Here is an 18,250-nt window from a genome sequence, read left to right as displayed (position 1 = left end):
TATGATTTTAGAAAAAGACTATTGTATATGAATTCGCTTCATTTTTCATCAGGTTGCTCAATAGCCCACGTAGCAACTTTTATCTTATTGATTTCCATCTGGGTTAGGGACTTTATATCAAGAAATAATGTGAAAAGTCCTGGGTGCCAGAGTTGCCTCTGTATGTATTTATGAGGCACTTCCCACCATGTTCCATATTATTTTGTGACAAAATGTGTCTTGCTGACCAGGTTATAGAATTCTTAATCTGGTATAACAGTCCATCCCTCAACACAGCTTGTGGTAACCTTGTGTTCCCAGCTTACCTCTAGCTTTACTCTTCCCTCCCATATGAGTCACTAGAGCCCTAAATCACCTCAAGCAGCATGAGTGGAATGTGATAAAATATTATGGAGATGTTTGCATACGATGGAGGGCAGGGGCTACCTACAGTCATTTGTTTTTAAAATTCTAAATTCAGCAACATAACCATTACAATTGTAGGTCTTAACATACAAATATTTCACCATCCCCAAAGAGGAGGCCTTGAACATTCAATAGAGCTGCTACTTATCACAATGTATTAATAAGCCTAAATGCTCCCCCAGTAAATGTATTTCCCTAACCATCACCAGAACATTGATGTCTGAATTCTTGGCATTAAACGTTAATAATCTAAGCACTAAGAATCATGGTATCTGTGATTTTTGTTTTTTTCCATTCACAGCATGCTTGGTGCCTTACAAAAACCTAAACGGTAAAGGTCTTACTGTAGCAAGATGATTCAGGTACTCTCAATCAATTAACAGTTTGTAGAGCGCTGCTTATCACCTGTGAGGTTATCCAGGTGCTGGGGCTGGGAGCTGCCAGTCGAACATCTAGGTTTTTAGGCCATCTCTGAACTTCTGTAGGGTGGATGCAGTCCAGGGGTGGAGTGAAAGGCCATTCCAGGTCTTGGCAGTCAGGAAGGAGATGGTGCAGCTGCCGCTTCTGCTTTTGTGGAAAAGGGGCATGTGGGCGAGGGTGAATGGCATGGAACGTAATAGTCTGCTAGGTTGGTGGAAGTTCACTCTGTGGTTGAGGTAGGCTGGTCCTTTGTTGTGCAAGGCTTTGTATTTGTGGGTCAGCAGTTTGAACTGGCACCTTGTTTGGACAGGGAGCCAGTGAAGCCCTCTGAGGTTGGGGGTGATGTACCTCTTCTTGGGAGGTCAAGGATGAGCCTGGCTGCAGCATTTTGGATGGTTTGAAGTCTGCTCAGTAGTTGTGAGGTGATGCCCGCGTACAGGGAACTTCCATTGTCCAGGCGGCTGGTGATGAGGGCTTGGGTAGACTCTGTACGAATCTTGCCCAGTAGTCCTGAACATTTTCAGCAAAAATATGCCTTTACTTTTATTGCGTTGCTAAATTGTGCCTGAATGATTCTGGGTCACTAGGTGGTGCTCAATTTCGGGAGCTATAAAGCAGCACTTTTTCTTTGAATGAACGGCATCACAAGCAGCTGTATGCTCTGCTTATCTAGCATGAGGTTGTCGCTCAGACTTCAGCTCCACCTTTTAGTACTTTAGAAGTATTTATTAGAATTCAGTTGAGGAAACTGTAGAATCTGATGCTGCTGATCTAAATTGTATAGCAAGCAAGAAATCGACACCAAGGAGGCATTTTGAGGCTACCCTAAATGTGAGCCTTCATTTCACCTTTGTCCCAGATCCGTTTTCAAGGAACCTCTGTTTAAACTGCATGTGGGTCTTTTTCCACAGTTTAAAGTAAAAAAGAAGATGGAACTGATGGAACTAGTGCCAATGCGGGTGCTACCTTGGGGTGACTTGTCTCTTGCATGTACCCTATTATTGTGCTATAAATGTAATGCTATTTGAACGCTTTTCAGCAATTTAAGTCTGCTTTGGTTTCATTTACTTTGAGCACCCCAGTAATAGAACTGGCACCATGGCAGTGTTAAAGGGAACTTTAAATGCGGTAATATTGTGAATTGTTTTCAACTGTAAATGTGTTTACGTTTTTTATTGTTTATATAATTGTTTATGTGGATATGTGCTGATACTGAACTTGACCATAGGTGATCCAAGTTGCCCGCTACATAAATATGTAATTTGGAAAGAAAGTATTATTTTCTGACTAGTTATATTTGTAAAATTTTCTTTTCACCCCTTACAGAAGCAGTTCTGGGATAAATATCCCCACAATGGAAAAGGTGGAGATTCTGGTGAGTGCCTGAAAAGGCCATGGTTTATAATCCGTATTTTATGAATATTGGTGTAACACAGGTCCGATAATGTGAGGGACAGATTGTTTTTCTGCTTCTAGAAATCTTTATTGGAAGAAGGTGACAGGAGACAGTGGATTTCCTTCCTGAAGATATTGTAAGGCTCAGGGTATCCATCATAGGTAGATAATTGAGGCACTAGTTGCCTGCTCAGATGGGAGTCATATCGCTCACCCCCCCACGGCAGAGGGCTTTCGCAACGGAATTGCCAAGGCATTGGACATAGTTGCTCCCTTCAAAAACAGTCATTAAAAGAGCTAAACCCTCAGCTCCATGGTTCTCATAAAAGCTCATGGCTGTTAGGTGCCTATGCCGTAGGCAAGAACGGAAATGGCGGGCAGACCCCTGCCCTCAGGAAAAGGCCAAGCAGAAATCTCTCCTGCGGGACTATAAACACGCCATCTTCCAGACCAAATCTTGTTTCCTCACCAACAAGACAGTGTTGGCAGATAACTCCTCCACCATGCTGTTCAAAGTCTTAAAGGGGATTGCTGAGCCCCTGGGGACACAGCTGCTGAACCCTTTCTAAGATTTTTGTAACAAGATACCACTCTATTTCCAGGAGAAAGTCCTTAAGATCTTCCAAGAGCTCACTCGACTGCAGAGGATGAACCTATCACAGAGGTAGTCATAAGTGAACAAGCAGACCCACCGATGGGGGAGCTAGCCAGGTCCCGGGGAAACCTGCTCTGTCCTCTTATCACAGCCCTGTGCTCCAAGGAAATTTTCTTTGGCCTCAAGTCCGGTGCACCCTCTCATCCTTGCATGTTGTCCACACTCAGCCTTGCTCCCAACCTTATTGCTAACTTCCTGTGCAGGGTCTTAAATAATGCACTGCTGTCGGGCACCATCCTGAATCTATATGGAAGCTATTGTCTCACCTCTACTTAAAAAAACACGATGACGATCCATCAGAGCTGAAGAACTTTCGACCTATTTCCCTTCTCCCTGCCCCTGCCAAAATCCTGGAAAATTAATCAATGCTGAGCTGATGAAACATTTGGGAATCTCATGAAATCCTGGACCGCTCACAGCACTGAATCTGCCTTGGTAGCGGCATCTGATTGTATCCGTATGCAGGTCGACATAGGCGGATCTGCAGTGCTGATTTTGCTTGACCTTTCAGCAGCATTCAATACCATCTCCCTAGTATGCATGACCCAGCAACTGCAGGAAGCAGGAGTCTGGGGGAGGGCCCTGCAGCTTCTCCACTCCTTTATCACCTGTAAATCCCACACTGTCTTTTGTGGACACTTTACAGCAAAGGACTTTGTCCTTCCTTGTGGTGTCCCTCAGGGTTCTTCGCTCAGCCCCACTCTGTTTAACCTTTACGTGACCCCCCAGGCTAAACTGGTGACAGCATTCGGGTTCCATGTGCTCTCCTACGCGGATGACACACAAATCATTGCCTCCATGTCCAATGACCTTCCACCGGTTGCCTAAAAGTTCAATCTCTGAATGATCAGTATCATACACTGGATGAAGGACAATTCATTAAAAATCAATGCAGAGATATGTCCCTGAGTTGGGTTTACCTGTTCGCGCTTCTGCCCCGACTCAATTTTGGACCACACTTCCTGTCATATCTGAAACTTCTCTACACAGACTTAACGGCCTCGGGTAGGGTGGCGGGGGCCATGTCCTTTGTATTTTCTGTTGGCCGTGGTACGAGTCAGGGCTGCCCCCTCTCGCCGTACCTGTTTGCCCTTGCCATGGAGCCGCTGGCGGCGTGGGTGCGCATAGATGCGCAACTGCGTGGCTTCGAATGGGAGACCGGGCTGTCGGATAGACTGGAGCTATACACGGATGATGTCCTGTTCTTCGTTACGAATCTAAATAGATCGGGACTGCGTCTCTTAGAGATTATGCAGATCTTTGGTGAGGTCTCCGGGCTCTACATGAACCCGCGCAAATCAACTCTTTGGGTGCTGGGAGAGCACTCGGGGGTTGGGGGCTGGGCATCTGCGCTGCGGGTGGCGGTGGGGGGACTCCAGTATTTGCGAGTGTTCATAACCGACGTCCCTACGGTCTCTTGGGAATGGAACCTAGTGCCAGTCTGCGACCGGGTTCGGACAGAGATGAAGACGTGGTCCTGCATGCCCCTCACTATTTACAGTCGATCGGCCATCTGTAAGATGGTGGCCCTTCCGAGACTATTATACCAACTACAGAACCACCCTTTTCCGATTCTGCTTCACTGGTTCCGAAAGGTCGGCTCGGCGTTGGGGCAATTCCTTTGGGCGGGAGGGGCAGTGCTTGTGGCGCTGCGCACATGTTTTCTGTCCACATACTGTGGTGGCCTGGCGACCTCCAACATCCAATCCTATTATGAAGCCTCCCATCTCCTAGTCCTGAATGAATGGTGGTATGGGGACAGGGGGGACCCAGCATATGCCTTGGAGAGATGTCTTATGGGGTCCAATACTCTACACACAGTCCTCTACTCGGCGCGACTGCGGAGGAAGCCGCCGCCGGTCACCCAGGTGGTGTTCCAACTCTGGAGGCAAGCCCTACGTCGTATGGGATGGTGGGGCAAGCTAACTGAAGAGACACCTTTATGGCACAATGGACGCCTACCTGTGCTGGCGCCCCTTCAGGGCTTTCGAGGCTGGGACAATATAGGAATCTCCAGGCTGGGAGAGATGATGTCAGAGACGGCCCTTAAGTCCTTCCAGGAGATGCGCAAGGAGTATGGTATGCCCCAGTCCCAGTTCTTTAAGTACTTGCAATTCCAACACACCATTGCCCCGAGTCTGGAGGGTCTTGAATCCATGCCCGAATTTAGCCCGCTAGAGGCCAAGGTCTTTATGGGTGACCAAGGAGAGAAAAAGATATCTCGTATATATCAGACCCTAGTTACACACTGCTCCACATCATTGCAGAAACTTAGGGAGACCTGGGAGGGGGATGTGGGGGCGCTGGAGGAAGAAGATTGGCGGGAGGCACTTGAGGCCCCTAGAGGTGCGGCTATAGCAATGCGCTTGAGACTCATTCAATTCAAATACCTACATAGGGTCTACTTCACAAGAGAGAGACTGTGGATAGCAGGCCTGATTACGTCCCCAGATTGTCTCCGCTGTGGACGGGAAGTAGGGACGTTGATTTACACAGTATGGGGCTGTAGTTCCCTAGTTAGATTCTGGAAGGGGGTCTGGGACTGTATGTCTGAGGTCTTGGGATGGGAGCTCCCCCGTACTCCACGACTAGGTCTTTTGCATGTGATGGAAGGGGTGGGGGGCAACGCATATAAAAGGTATCTACTGCTGCTAGGCTTAACCGTAGCCAAGAGAGATATATCTAAATCATGTAAGGACCCCCGGCTCCCTCAGTGCTGGTGGAGAAGAAAGGGTTGGACTTCTGTATGGGGTTGGAGCGGCCAGTCTTTGAGGCCCGAGGCTGCCCAAGGAAACATTACAGGATATGGCGGCGGTGGGCGGATTATTGGGGCTTGTGGTTGGAACCACCGGTGGAACAGGAAGAGTGCCCGGTAATGGCGTAAAGGGACCAGGAGGGAAGGTGTTTGTACACTGTCAGTCTAGAGCATGGCTTACAAAAATATGAGATGCTATCGTGCGGCTGGGGAGGGTGGGATCCGAGTGGAGGGAATGGGGGGACGGGGCGGGATAAGGGGTGAGGGGATGTAGAACTGGTAGGTTTTGATGGTATTAGTTGAATCAAAATGATGTTTAAGATTGCAATTAATCTGACGCTGTGTAATTGATCTGCATTCCTTCCCCGGGATGCGGGTTGCTGCGACATATGTGCAATCTATCAATAAAATCTGTTTAATAAAAAAAAAATCAATGCAGAGAAAACTAAGGTGCTGGCCTTTGGACCACAGAATCCCATCTGGTCCACTGCCTGGTGGCTCGCAGATTGTGATTCCCTTACGGTTCTGGTCAATACCGCTAAAACTTTAGGATTCTCTTCGACGTGAACCTGCCCTTCGATGCCCAGATGAACTGCACTGTCAGCACCCGCTTTTACATCCTTAAAATCCTGAGGAGAGCACTGCCTTACATCCCTACGAAACTTCACCGGCCCACTATCATCTCACTAGTCACCTCCCGGTTGCACCACTGCAATGCTCTGTACCTCAACATCAGCACAGGCTCCCTGAACAAGCTTCGGGTGGTACAGAACGCTGCTGCATGGCTGATGCTTAACATCCCTAAATATCAGTCAGCCAGGGAAGGAATCCAAGCCCTGCACTGGCTTACCATCAGGAAGCGCATCTCCTTCAAGGTTCTGAATCTGGTGTACAAGGCTATGCATATTAATGGCTCGTCCTATCTTAATAATACCAGGTTGCAGTGGTACGCTCCAGGGAGGACCTTGAGATCTTCTTCTCTTAAAAAACTGGTCACTCCCAGATTTTGAAGGTCCAAATGGGGTGGCCGCTCCTTCTAGGTGTCAGCCGCAAAACTCTGGAACTCTTTGCCCCTTCCCATTTCCAAGGCGGACTCGCGTCTGGTCTTTAGGAATCTCTTAAAGACCTGGTTATTTGCATCCTCGTGGGTTGTTGGTGCTATCACTTCTCCCTGTTCGCTTAGCGCCTTTACACCAGCTGGTATTAGTGCACTTTATATATACTATCCTAGCCTATGAGGATCCATTCATGTTATGTTACATCCCTTGGAACCTACCCCTCGATTAAAAATGTGATTCACCCCCTAAGATAGTTAACTGGAATCATGATCTATTGAGGAAAAGCTGCAAGGATTATCTAATTCTTGAACCTTCCCCAGGACAGATGTTGCTATCCTAGTTAGATGCAGTCACCAAGCGTAGGTAACAAGAGTCCTACCCTGCCCCTGGATCGATCACACCATTATTTAATACATTACAGATTTCATTATCTTTGTAATTTTAATAAATTATGTAATGTGATCTGTGGCTGGTGGTCATGTGATTTGCCACTGGTAAGGGTGTCACGGGTCACATGATCTTTCTATGGGTAGTTAATTTGATATATCCCTTATAAAACTGTCAAGGATCCCTTTGAGGGTAATGTTGGAATCGTGGTTCATGACTTGTGAAGGTGTCCAGCATTGTGATCCTTCCATCAATGCTGAAAATTACAGGATCTCAAAGTCCTTCCAGAGGAATGTTGGAATCACCTGAATGATCCCTAGTGAAGATAACTGCATAATACCATCAATCTCTGGTGACAGTTTAAAGGATCTTGTCATCCTGTGTGGGTTTAAGCGTTGCGTGATCTTGCCGGGGGAAGGCCAGATTCATCTAGGTCACGCCTAGCAAGTATGTCAAGATTCATGCCAGAGAAAGTTTGGGACAAATCATCTGACTGATGCCCAGTGAATGTGTTAAAGATCGTGTAATCATTCCAGGGAAAGAAAAGAATGGGATCCATCCAGGTGGAGGTGTTGAGGATCATGCGATCCTTTCAAACGAAGGTAAAAATTATCTGATTGATCCTTAGTAAAGGTGCCAATTATTGTCTAATCCTCCCAGGGGAAGATTCAAATCATGCCATTTATCCCCGGTGAAGGTGACCAGGATCATTTGATCAATCCTGGATTTAGTTACAAAGATTTTGTGGCACACCAGTTTAGTTTGACTACTCCATTTACCATAGTGTGAGGGAAAGTGTAGATATATAGGAGGTTTAACATTGAGGGAGCCCCAATTGCTAACGTTAGGTCCTTTTGCCACCTTAGGGTTTTATCCTGAAGTAATGGTTTTGGGCCCAGCATGTCCTAAGCACTAAGCTGAAATTGAGAAGAATTTGTGAGGGCATGTTTAAATTCTCACAAGATTGGCAGTCACCCACTTATGGTAATGGTCATAATCTATAAAGCAAGAGGCTTAACAACTGCTACTTTTGGGGGAGGCATGTGGGGCAATGCACAGAACAAACCCCTGCATTACTTTGTGTTAACCAGATTACAATTGGGAGTAGCTCACCACCTTTTCCCTTTCCCTGAAATGAAAAAGCATCCACCTGCCACTTTACCCTGTCCTTGTAATGGCGTGTCGGTCCGAAGCACACAGCACTTAATTTTATTCTGCTGCTTTTTCGAGGGTTCGAGGGAATGGTATTTAAAATCACTTTTCCTTGGGAGGATGTCGGGGACTATTTAGATTCTTTAAAACTCATATTTGCAGTATTAGCCCTCCAGATTGCGTCAGGATTGCACTTCACATATGGGATGCTATACATTCCAGAAAAAGTATTGGTGGTTAAGAAGGTTTTATTACTATTTTGATATTGCTGTGTATTTACTGATGATGTGCACTTGGTGTATGGGGCGCTATACATCGGTGGAAATGTCTGTAGTATAATGTATTGTACTCTAGTTGTTTTTAAGGTTTTATCACGATTTTAATATGGTTATGTACTTATGGATGATTAGTGATGTGTGTACTTTAATTGCCTTTTCTTGGGCGAATAAAGATGTAAAAGAAAGAAGACTACTCCACTACGTGGACATTGGCCTCCTCACACAATATATTTTCATACTAGGACACAGATACTGGGAACTGTAGCAGTCACAGGACTGGACATCCAACCTTAATGGTTTCTTTTTACATGTGAGTTGTGGGATCCTCTATTGGCCACACTCCTTCAGCAGATTCCAAGTGTTTTTATTCTTGGTTTTTATTTATATTAAATTACCATAACTGTTTCTGTCCTCTCCCTCTTGCTATATAGATGATATATAATAAACACTGAAGTAAGTCAAAATAGGGGGAGGTATAGTCCGATGTGTTGAGCTTGCCAGCGAATCACTTCTGTTACATTTTGCTCTGTGTTTCTTGCAGCCAGTGTGAGGAACATTGATGTGGCGGCGCTAGTCGCGGGGCTGACCGGAGCCATCCTGGTGCTCATCATGATAGCTGTGGTGGCGATGTATTGCATGAAGTACAGAGCCAAGGAGCGCCGACGCAGCAGGTAGGAGCCTCTAGAGCAGCATGCGTCTGTCCGTTTAAAGGTGGAGTAGCTTTTCTAAGATGACTGGTTAGCATTGATGGATAAGAGCGCTGTAATGTCAGTCTGATTGAATCTCTTGGGTGACATACCTTGCTTTAAATATGGCAACTGGGCCGGACTGAGACAATGGGATGTTTTTCTTTGTTTCTATTTTTGGCTAGTTGCCGTGGGTTGGTTCAGGGAGGGTTTAGGGGTTGGTTTGTTGTTGGTGGGGTCCCGTCCGATGCTGCCCATGAATGCGCGAGGCCGGTTCTGGCCTTCCCTGCACCCATGCCCCGCGCGCCCCCTCCGCTGTTCCTTCGCTTGCTGCTTGGCGCTTCGAGCCCCTGGGAGTGATGCCGTCCTTGAAGGTGGTGACCCTTAATGTTAAGGGTCTAAACAACCCTGTGAAGCGTAGGGCGATCCTTTCCCTGCTAGAGGGGACGAAGGCGGATATTTGCCTTTTGCAGGAAACCCATTTACTCTCCAATGATTGTCATAGGTTGCGCTCTGCCAAGTTCCCCACCCAATTCTTCTCTTCGGCGGCGACCAAGACTGCGGGTGTTGCCATTCTTTTAGCCAGCTCCTTCAGGGGTGAAGTGTTGTATAAATATGCTGAGCAGAAGGGGAGGCTCCTAGTGTATCGCATGCGGCTTGGGGGTATCACCTTCACGGTTGGCTCCGTTTATAGCCCGAATGACCACCAGGATCGCTTCCTGGCATCAGTGTTGGTGGACGTCACTGCCTCGCCCGATCGCCATGTTGTCCTGGGGGGAGACCTAAATATGGTCTTTGACTCCGCTTTGGATAGGTCTGCCCAACGCTTCCCGCAGACGGGGGAGCTTTCTCGAGCGGTGCGAGACCAGATTGCTGAGATGGATCTGCATGACCTCTGGCGCACTATGCACCCCGCCGGTAGGGACTATTCATACTTCTCCCATGCGCACCGCACTTACTCGCGGTTGGACTACCTCTTGGTGAGCGGTCCGCTTCGCTCGGCCGCCACGGCGGCAGACATCGGGGTCCTGTCCCTGTCCGATCATGCGCCGGTTTCGGGAGTCTTTGCTTGGCCGGCAGCCCCCCCCTCTAGAGGGATGTGGCGGCTTCGGGATACGCTTCTACATAGGAAGTCGGTGGTGACGCGAGTGGAGGAGGTCATTCAGGAATACCTGGTCCACAATGGCAACTCCGACACGTCCCTCGCGACGCAATGGGCAGCCTTGAAGGCGGTCCTCAGGGGGGAATTCATTTCCATTTCCTCGGCGGAGAACAGGGAGCGGCAATGTAAGAGGGACGAACTGACGGCGCAAGTCAGGGAACTTGAGCAGGTTCACCGCCGCACGGGAGCTCCTCGGGTCTGGAGGCAGCTGAAAGTGGCGAGGAAACTCCTCTCTGCGCTAGATTTGGACCGGGCGGAATACGCAGCGTTGCGTCTGAAGCATGCCTTTTATACGGGCGGAGACAGATGCGGTAAGCTCCTAGCCCACCGGCTCAGGGCTGCGCGGCAACGCAATGTGGTGAAGGAGTTAGTGGGCGCGGATGGGGTCCCGGTTTCCGGTGACGCGGATGTGGCGGATTGTTTCCGTAGCTTCTACGAGGAGCTATATGCCGCAGAGCCCTCCCCGCCGGGAGAAGCTGAGGCCTATCTGGAGTCTGTGACCCTCCCGTCTCTGGAGCCCGCCCAGGCAGACCATCTGGAGAGGGACATCCATGTGGTGGAAGTCATCTCCGCTATCGCGCGATTGAAGCACGGTAAGGCCCCGGGCCCGGATGGCTACACGGCCTTGTTCTACAAGACCTTCTGCTCCACTCTGGCGCCTATACTGGCTCGCCTGTTCAACTCCTTCTCTGTGCCGGGGGCCATTCCGCCGGACCTTCTTTCCGCGACGGTGTCGGTTATTCCGAAACCCGGGAAGGACCGGACCCTGTGCGGTTCATATCGGCCTATTTCGCTTTTGAATGTGGACCTTAAGCTCTACACGGGGATCCTGGCGGCCAGACTTGGCCTGCACCTACCGGGCCTGGTGGAAGTGGACCAGGCTGGTTTTGTACCCGGTAGGCAGACAGTCGACAACACCAAAAGGGTGACGCACGTGTTAGAAAAGGCCTCACGCATCCCGGGGGAACGGATGTTGCTGTCGGTTGATGCGGAGAAGGCCTTTGATAGGGTTCATTGGCCGTATCTTGAGCTGGTTCTCAGGAAACTGGGGATCGGCGAGAAGTTCCGCTCCATGGTCTTCAATTGTTATAGGAGACCGTCAGCATCGGTGCGAGTCAACGGACACAGCTCTAGTAGTTTTGTCATTGAGCGTGGTACGAGACAGGGATGCCCCCTCTCGCCGCTTTTGTTCGCCCTTTATATGGAGCCGTTCGCCCAGAGGATTCGCGACAATTCGGACGCTATTGGGGTTGAAATGGGTCGGTATACCCATACTGTTAGCCTATATGCGGATGATGTCCTGCTGACCCTGGATGACCCCAGGCGGTCACTCCCTGCCTGCGTTCGCGAACTGGACGCCTTTGCACGCGTGGCCGGCTTTAAAATGAACATGTCTAAATCGGCCGCTCTAGATGTGTCGCTCTCCGCGGACACCAGGCGAGACCTCCAGCGTCTTTTCCCTATGCAGTGGTCCTCTTCCACGGTGCCGTACCTGGGGATCCTGCTTGCACCTTCGCTGCCCGAGATGGTCAAGGCCAACTATTCTTCCCTTAGCAAGAAGATTAAAGAGGAACTCGGCCGATGGGGCAAGGGCCTGCTCTCGTGGCTGGGCCGTATCGCGGCGGTGAAGATGACGGTGCTGCCCCAGATTTTGTATCTTTTTCGCGCCTTACCTCTCCAGCCCCCTGTGGGTTGGATACAGGAAGCGCAAGCTGACATCTCCCGTTTCGTGTGGCAGGGCCGCAGGCCTCGGATGAAGAGGGCTCTTTCCATGCTTGCGCCGGAGGCGGGGGGTCTCGGTGTTCCGGACCTTCGGAAGTATTTTCAAGCGGCGCAACTCCGATATTTGGTGGAATGGAGCAGGTGGGAATCGGACAAGCACTGGCTTTTTCAAGACCAGGCGGTTGCTGGTCGCACCCTTCAAGAGATTCCATTCCTGCGGCGCGCACACCGCCCGGCTAATCTCTACGCCTCCTTTGTCACTCGGGTCCCGCTACGGGTGTGGGATGCGGTTTGTGAACTCCGCGAGCTCACTACTTTCCCATCACCGTTCTCGCCCATAGTTGGTAACCCAGACTTTACTCCAGGCATGGCCCCAGGAGCTTTTTCTCACTGGGTGCGGGCGGGCTGCAGGGCACTCTTTCAGATTTACGGGCCGGAGGGCGTGCTCCCTTTCCAACAACTCCGGCAGGAATTTGGTCTGACGGAGGAGGACAGACTGCGTTATATGCAGGTCCGTCACTGGGCTCTCCAACCCCAGGTGCGTGACGTCGCAGCCCGCCAAATCACACCTTACGAGCGGTGGCTGGTGACTCGGACCTCGGATGCCAAGCTTATCACTGATCTGTACAAATTTCTTCAACCCCCGCCGTTTCATTTCCACAACCCGGGGAGGGAGCGCTGGCACAGAGAATTGGGCAGGACCCTGAGCCACAAGGAGTGGGACGGGATCGCATATCGGGCGAGGCACTCTGCATACCACACTGGGCTGACGGAGACTTTTACCAAGGTGTCCACCTACTGGTATTACACCCCGGAGAGGCTCTACGAGATGCACAAACTCACCGACAAGGGTTGCTGGCGAGGCTGCGGACAAGAGGGTACTCTATCGCACATTCTTTGGGGGTGCCCGATATTATCTGCTTATTGGAAGGAGGTCTTAGATGAGGTGGACAGGCACTTCGAGGTTGAACTCCCGCGCCTCCCGGCGTATGTCCTGCTAGGCCTCCCCAACGATTTGATGTACCCGCTGAAGTCCCGCAGGGGTAGGCAGATTGCTATTGCGCTAGGCTCAGCGGTTCAGAATATCCTTGTGCACTGGCGCACCCCCACTGCCCCCTCTATCACTGGCTGGTTACACAGGCTCTGGCAGGTACTGGGTATGGAGAAGATGTCGCTCACGGTGGCTGGTAATGTTGACCAGTTCGAGGAACTCTGGCACCCTTTCTTGGCGCTGTTGTCCACGGAATTTCGGGAGATCACATGTCCGAGGTACCTGCGCCTTCTTAGGCTGACGCCGCCGGCGGCTCCAGCGGATTGAGAGGGATGGGATCGGGGGGGCTGGGGGCTGGGGATGGGAGGCTAGGGACAATGTTTCTGTAATGGGCTACTGGACGGGGATGTTGGGGTATTGTTTTCTTCCTTTTCCTTATTCAGGGGATGGGGGGCTTGGAGGGACTATGTTGTTTATGCTGTGTTGCGGGTTGCTATTCATGCTTAGCTTTGATTGAGGGGTTGGGGACTACTGGAGGGTTATCCGCATGGCTTTCTTGCCCTACGGCGTTTGGCTTTTTTCCCCCTCCGGGACTGCCGGCCTCCCCGCTTTCCGCCAGAATCGCTGCAACATGTCTTCTTTTGTACTGTATGTAACCTTGACCTCCTAATCCCCTCCCCCGTGTTTTTATGTCTTAATAAAATGCTTTAAACCTAAATATGGCAACTGAGAGGAGAGTGCGGACCAGTAGGGAATTCCTCTGATGAAGAGGCGCAATTAAAAACTCAAGAGTGTACAGAAGATATTTATTTGATTAAGTTTGATATGGTACATTTTGACCATGTAATCTAATACCAAGAGCCTGTGGTGCAAGGCAAAGGTGTTTTTGTTACTTTAGATCAGTGAAAGTTGCCCACACCCCCTTTTTTCGTACCCAAGGAACTCAAACTACACTAGTACTGTTTTGTATAATAAAGCTGCCCTACTCAACAGTCCTGCCTGTATGGTATGGTTATGGCTACATCATATGTCCCACATTTGGGATCAACTAATTGCTATACATTGTTTTATCATTTTCATTTAAGACGTACGCCTACAGGTTGGACGTGTTTGATAAAAAGCTGACCGCGCCCTTCCAGTTCTCCCCTCTTACATTCCATTCCGTATATGTTTTTTGTCTTTTGATCCAGCATTTAAGTGACTAACTTTTCTTAGAGCAAGAAAAAGAAGTTGTGTCAAGAGATTGCTTTGTACAGAATTTGAAGAAAAAGCAATCGGAGCCCAAACTATCCTTCCAGGGATTTGACTTCGCTATATGTTTTAATGCTCCTTTGCTAAACTTGTGCTGCATGCGGTCTGCATATTTATTCTGCAGTCCACACCCTCCCCACCACTGGAGATTCACTTTAATCCAGGTCATAGCACCAACTTGATTGTCTCAGTTCCTAAAACAATGTTAGTGGAAGAGAATCGCCAATCAAGTAAACCATGAGCCTGTGGTAAATAAATAAATAATACCCTATTTTTGACTAGACATATATCATAACAGATAGCTCAATAAATAAGAGTCAAGATTCGAGGTAGTAGGAGTTTTGCAGGTTTAATACAGCATAAGGACAGGAACAGGACAACCTGCATGGGAATAGGATGACAGGGCCCAGCAGCTGCTGGGGCTGGATCTGGGATGAGCGCGCTGGCTTTTAATAACAATACATGAGCATATATACATAACGCAAACACATAGTATTACATTGCAGTAGGCGTAGCAGTGGGTGGAGCAATAGGTGTGACGCGTAGCAGTCGCGAAAGATAAAGGCAAAAGTAGGTGTAACTGGGCGTATACATAGACATGTGGTGCAGACGTAACAGGATATGTCATGAATGGGGCGGAAACCATGGAGGGGGCTACCTGAGGAGCCGGGACCTCTAACCTAATGGTGCGCGCAAACTAGCAATGACGTATCACTAGGAGAAGCTGGGGGCTATGAACTCTGTGCTAGGAGCAGAGACTGAAGTCTGGAGGGTCGGAGCGACATGTACCTAAACCCTATCTAGTATCTGATGTTTAGGGAACATGTTGATATGAACTAGAAGTTAGGAGGGGAAAGGCTAACTTGATTCTAAGACTGGACCATGCATTATTCTACATGTAGTGCGTGATGAAGAATATGAAGAATATGAAATGACCATTAAATGCAGTATTTCTCTAACGTGGAGACGTGAAGGCTAGACAATGACGGAAACTATTGATGCAGTTCAGTAGCTTAGGAATGCAGAGAAGGAGGACTGAACTGATAACTGGAATCATAACATATTCTTGGCAGACTCAGAGACTGAGCCAGGCTGGACCGGGCACTGCGAGGCAGGAAGTAAGTGAAGGGTCGAGGATACAGGTGGGGGCTGTATCCCTCCTCAGCGAGGCTTCAGGAGACAGGAGCTGAATCTGGTGTCCGGGCCCTTTTGAGGCCTAGAAACGGGGACTTTATAATAGAATAACGTGCACACTGAGAAACGTGGCAACGTAGCTTTACATAGGCCTGATATTCGTAGTATTCACGAGGACTGGAAACTGGCATACTAGAGGGGGACACAACTGTAATTGCGTCATTAATCAGACATGGGGAATGCATATGCATATTTAATCATGCACACATAACATATGATGGATGACACGTAGGGACACAGAACATGGCAAAATTTACTTTTCCACATTCCCTCCTTGTCACTACGTTTCCATCAGGAAACATCAATATTCATGATACCATCTATCATTTCATACAGTATCATTTGCTCGTCTCGAATTATCCTGGAACGGGATTTAGAACTGGGCTTGGGACTAGGAATACAAGAGGTAGCACAAATGCTGCAAATCGCAGGGCCACATTGTATACAGAGGCAGCAGCTGAATATGATCGCTACTGCAATACCTAGAAAGGACAATATTTTCCATCCCCATGCGGAAATTATATTCCAGAACCAACCGGACCATGTCCAGGTGCCTGGATCTTGGTGTATCAGATGGGCAATTTTATGGAGTCTGGTTATAGCTGAATAAACAGACGGCGCGTTATTTGGAATGAAAATGCAGCAACTAGATCCGATGACTCTACAAGCCCCGCCCCTATCGGCCAGTATGACGTCAAGGACGAGACGATTTTGCAAAACGACAAATCTCATAGCAGATTGCTCTTCGGTTAGGTTACCTAGAGCAGAGGCAGTCTCATTTATTACAGCTTCAAGGGTTCTGGTTAGTCTACGGATTAACTTACTATTCTGGATAGGTCCTATAAAGAAGAAGAAACCTCTATTGAAATCTGTATACTGTTCTAGAGTAGTTTCAGTATAATCGACAATTGGGGACTCCCTTCTATGTCTAATGTGTACTAGATGTGTATTTCTATGATAATCAGGTGGGGCTAGGAAAACTGGTGGCAGTAGGAAGGCAATGTAACAGGTTCCCTCCCAATCGAGGGGCAGACGAATATATGCGGTTTGACCACAAATAAAATAAGAATGACGTGAAGCTTTGAAAATAGATTTCCCACTGTCACTATACTTGACAATAGTAGTACATTCACTATGTCCTACATGTACGGAACCATTATTTCGGACACATAATTCGCCTTTGACTGGTAGTACTGAAATAGCAGGTAAGTCTGGAGTAGTATCAGACTGAACATTCAAGACCATAAAATTCGAAGAATAATTACCTAAATTATACACTTCATTTTCTAGATCTAAACCTGTTCGGTGAGGGAGACCTTGCTTGTCTGGGAAACATGTACTGTTAAGAAAAGACATATCTGTTGAGGATGACGTTAACGTGGACCATGCTCCACACGAACCATTATGTGAAAATGGATAAGGAAAGAGTGGCAGAACTCCCTTCGGTGTCTGGAAAGGGGGGAGTCGACCACACACCCAACAATTAGTGGTATTGCTGGTCTGGTGTGAGTAATGTAACATGCGGATAAATGAGTTATTTCGCATGGCGAGGCGGTAAGACAGTTCATGAGGGGGCAGATCACTAAACGTGTGCTCTACTGTAGCATTAGCAGACTTATTTACATGTGAAACTGGGAAACATAGGTAAAATGCATAACTGGTGCAGGAAATCATAAGGCTGGAAAACAATATGAAACATAGAAAAACGATACATCGGATTGAGTTTTGACTAACTCTCTCACTATGGGGGTCTATTTTATACATGTCAGAAACAGTCTAACCGTTTCACCTAGGGGAGGACTTAGACAATCAAACTGACTGACTCATTTTACTAGACCTTAGTTTCTGTTTATACTCCTGCTGCGGAGTTTTCTCTAACAGGGGAGGGGTTGTAGCAATGTCTTTTGCGGGACAGTCCTTGAGAACAATATTCTGGCAATCCTTTGAATCCTGGGAAATGTTCTTTAAGGCGGGTTTCAGTCCATTAAAAAGTTTGACATGAGAAAGGTGTACCCAGCCTTTGCGTCCTTCCAACTTCACGGCTGTACGGGTAGTGAGGAGGACCTGTCGGGGCTCTTTCCATCGAGGCTCCAGCGGACTTGATCTGTCAAAGTTCCTCACCATCACCATGGATCCTGGAACGATTTCATGCGGTGCCACCTCGGTATTGTCTGGAAATGCGGCGGCAACCTGTGAACGACATGAGTTGAGGGCAGACATCAAGGAAGCTAGGTAATCTGTCAGCATATTACTTGAAACATCGGTAATACTTCGGGGTCTAGGAGTACCCCACATATTAGGGGGGCGGCCGAAAACTACCTCATACGGGGACAGACCTGATCTGGAATGTGCGACCATGCGCATATAAAATAAAGCGACTGGTAGAGCTACTAGCCAGTCCACACCTTTTTCTTTACATATTTTTGCAATACGGATTTTCAGAGTCTGGTTATGTCTCTCAACGAGACCGGCTGCTTCAGGATGGCGTACACAATGGAACTTCCACTGGTACCCTAACAAAAGGGAAACATGCTTCATGAGTTCGGATGAGAATGGCTGGCCGTTATCAGAATATACGACTCTAGGGAGTCCATAACGGGGGAAGAACTCACGAACCAACTGCTTGGCAGTGGTCGTGGCTGTGTAATCTGGGACTGGATATGCTTCTGTCCACCTGGACAAGGCGCATACAACTACAAGGACATACTTGAAACCTCGACATCGCTCCATCTGAATATA

General features: G+C 48.4%; 1 protein-coding gene and 1 long non-coding RNA gene across 3 annotated transcripts in view; one reads left to right on the top strand and one right to left on the bottom strand.

The window, feature by feature from the left end:
- The window catches only part of PRRG2 (proline rich and Gla domain 2), a 346,092-nt gene that overhangs the window by 293,633 nt on the left and 34,209 nt on the right, over positions 1-18,250 (top strand). For both annotated transcript variants that reach the window (XM_078655284.1, XM_078655285.1), the window contains exons 5-6: positions 2,152-2,200; positions 9,047-9,176. In XM_078655284.1, coding sequence (XP_078511410.1) covers positions 2,152-2,200; positions 9,047-9,176 — 179 coding nt within the window. The remainder of the gene's footprint in view (positions 1-2,151; positions 2,201-9,046; positions 9,177-18,250) is intronic.
- Positions 1-18,250, bottom strand: part of LOC144770607 (uncharacterized) — a 91,007-nt gene that overhangs the window by 56,947 nt on the left and 15,810 nt on the right. The window lies entirely within an intron of this gene.

This window comes from Lissotriton helveticus, chromosome 7, assembly GCF_964261635.1.
Source record: "Lissotriton helveticus chromosome 7, aLisHel1.1, whole genome shotgun sequence".
Classification (NCBI taxonomy): Eukaryota; Metazoa; Chordata; class Amphibia; order Caudata; family Salamandridae; genus Lissotriton; species Lissotriton helveticus.
The sequence above is the reverse complement of the archived record's forward strand: the minus strand, read 5'-3'. Positions and strand labels throughout refer to the sequence as shown.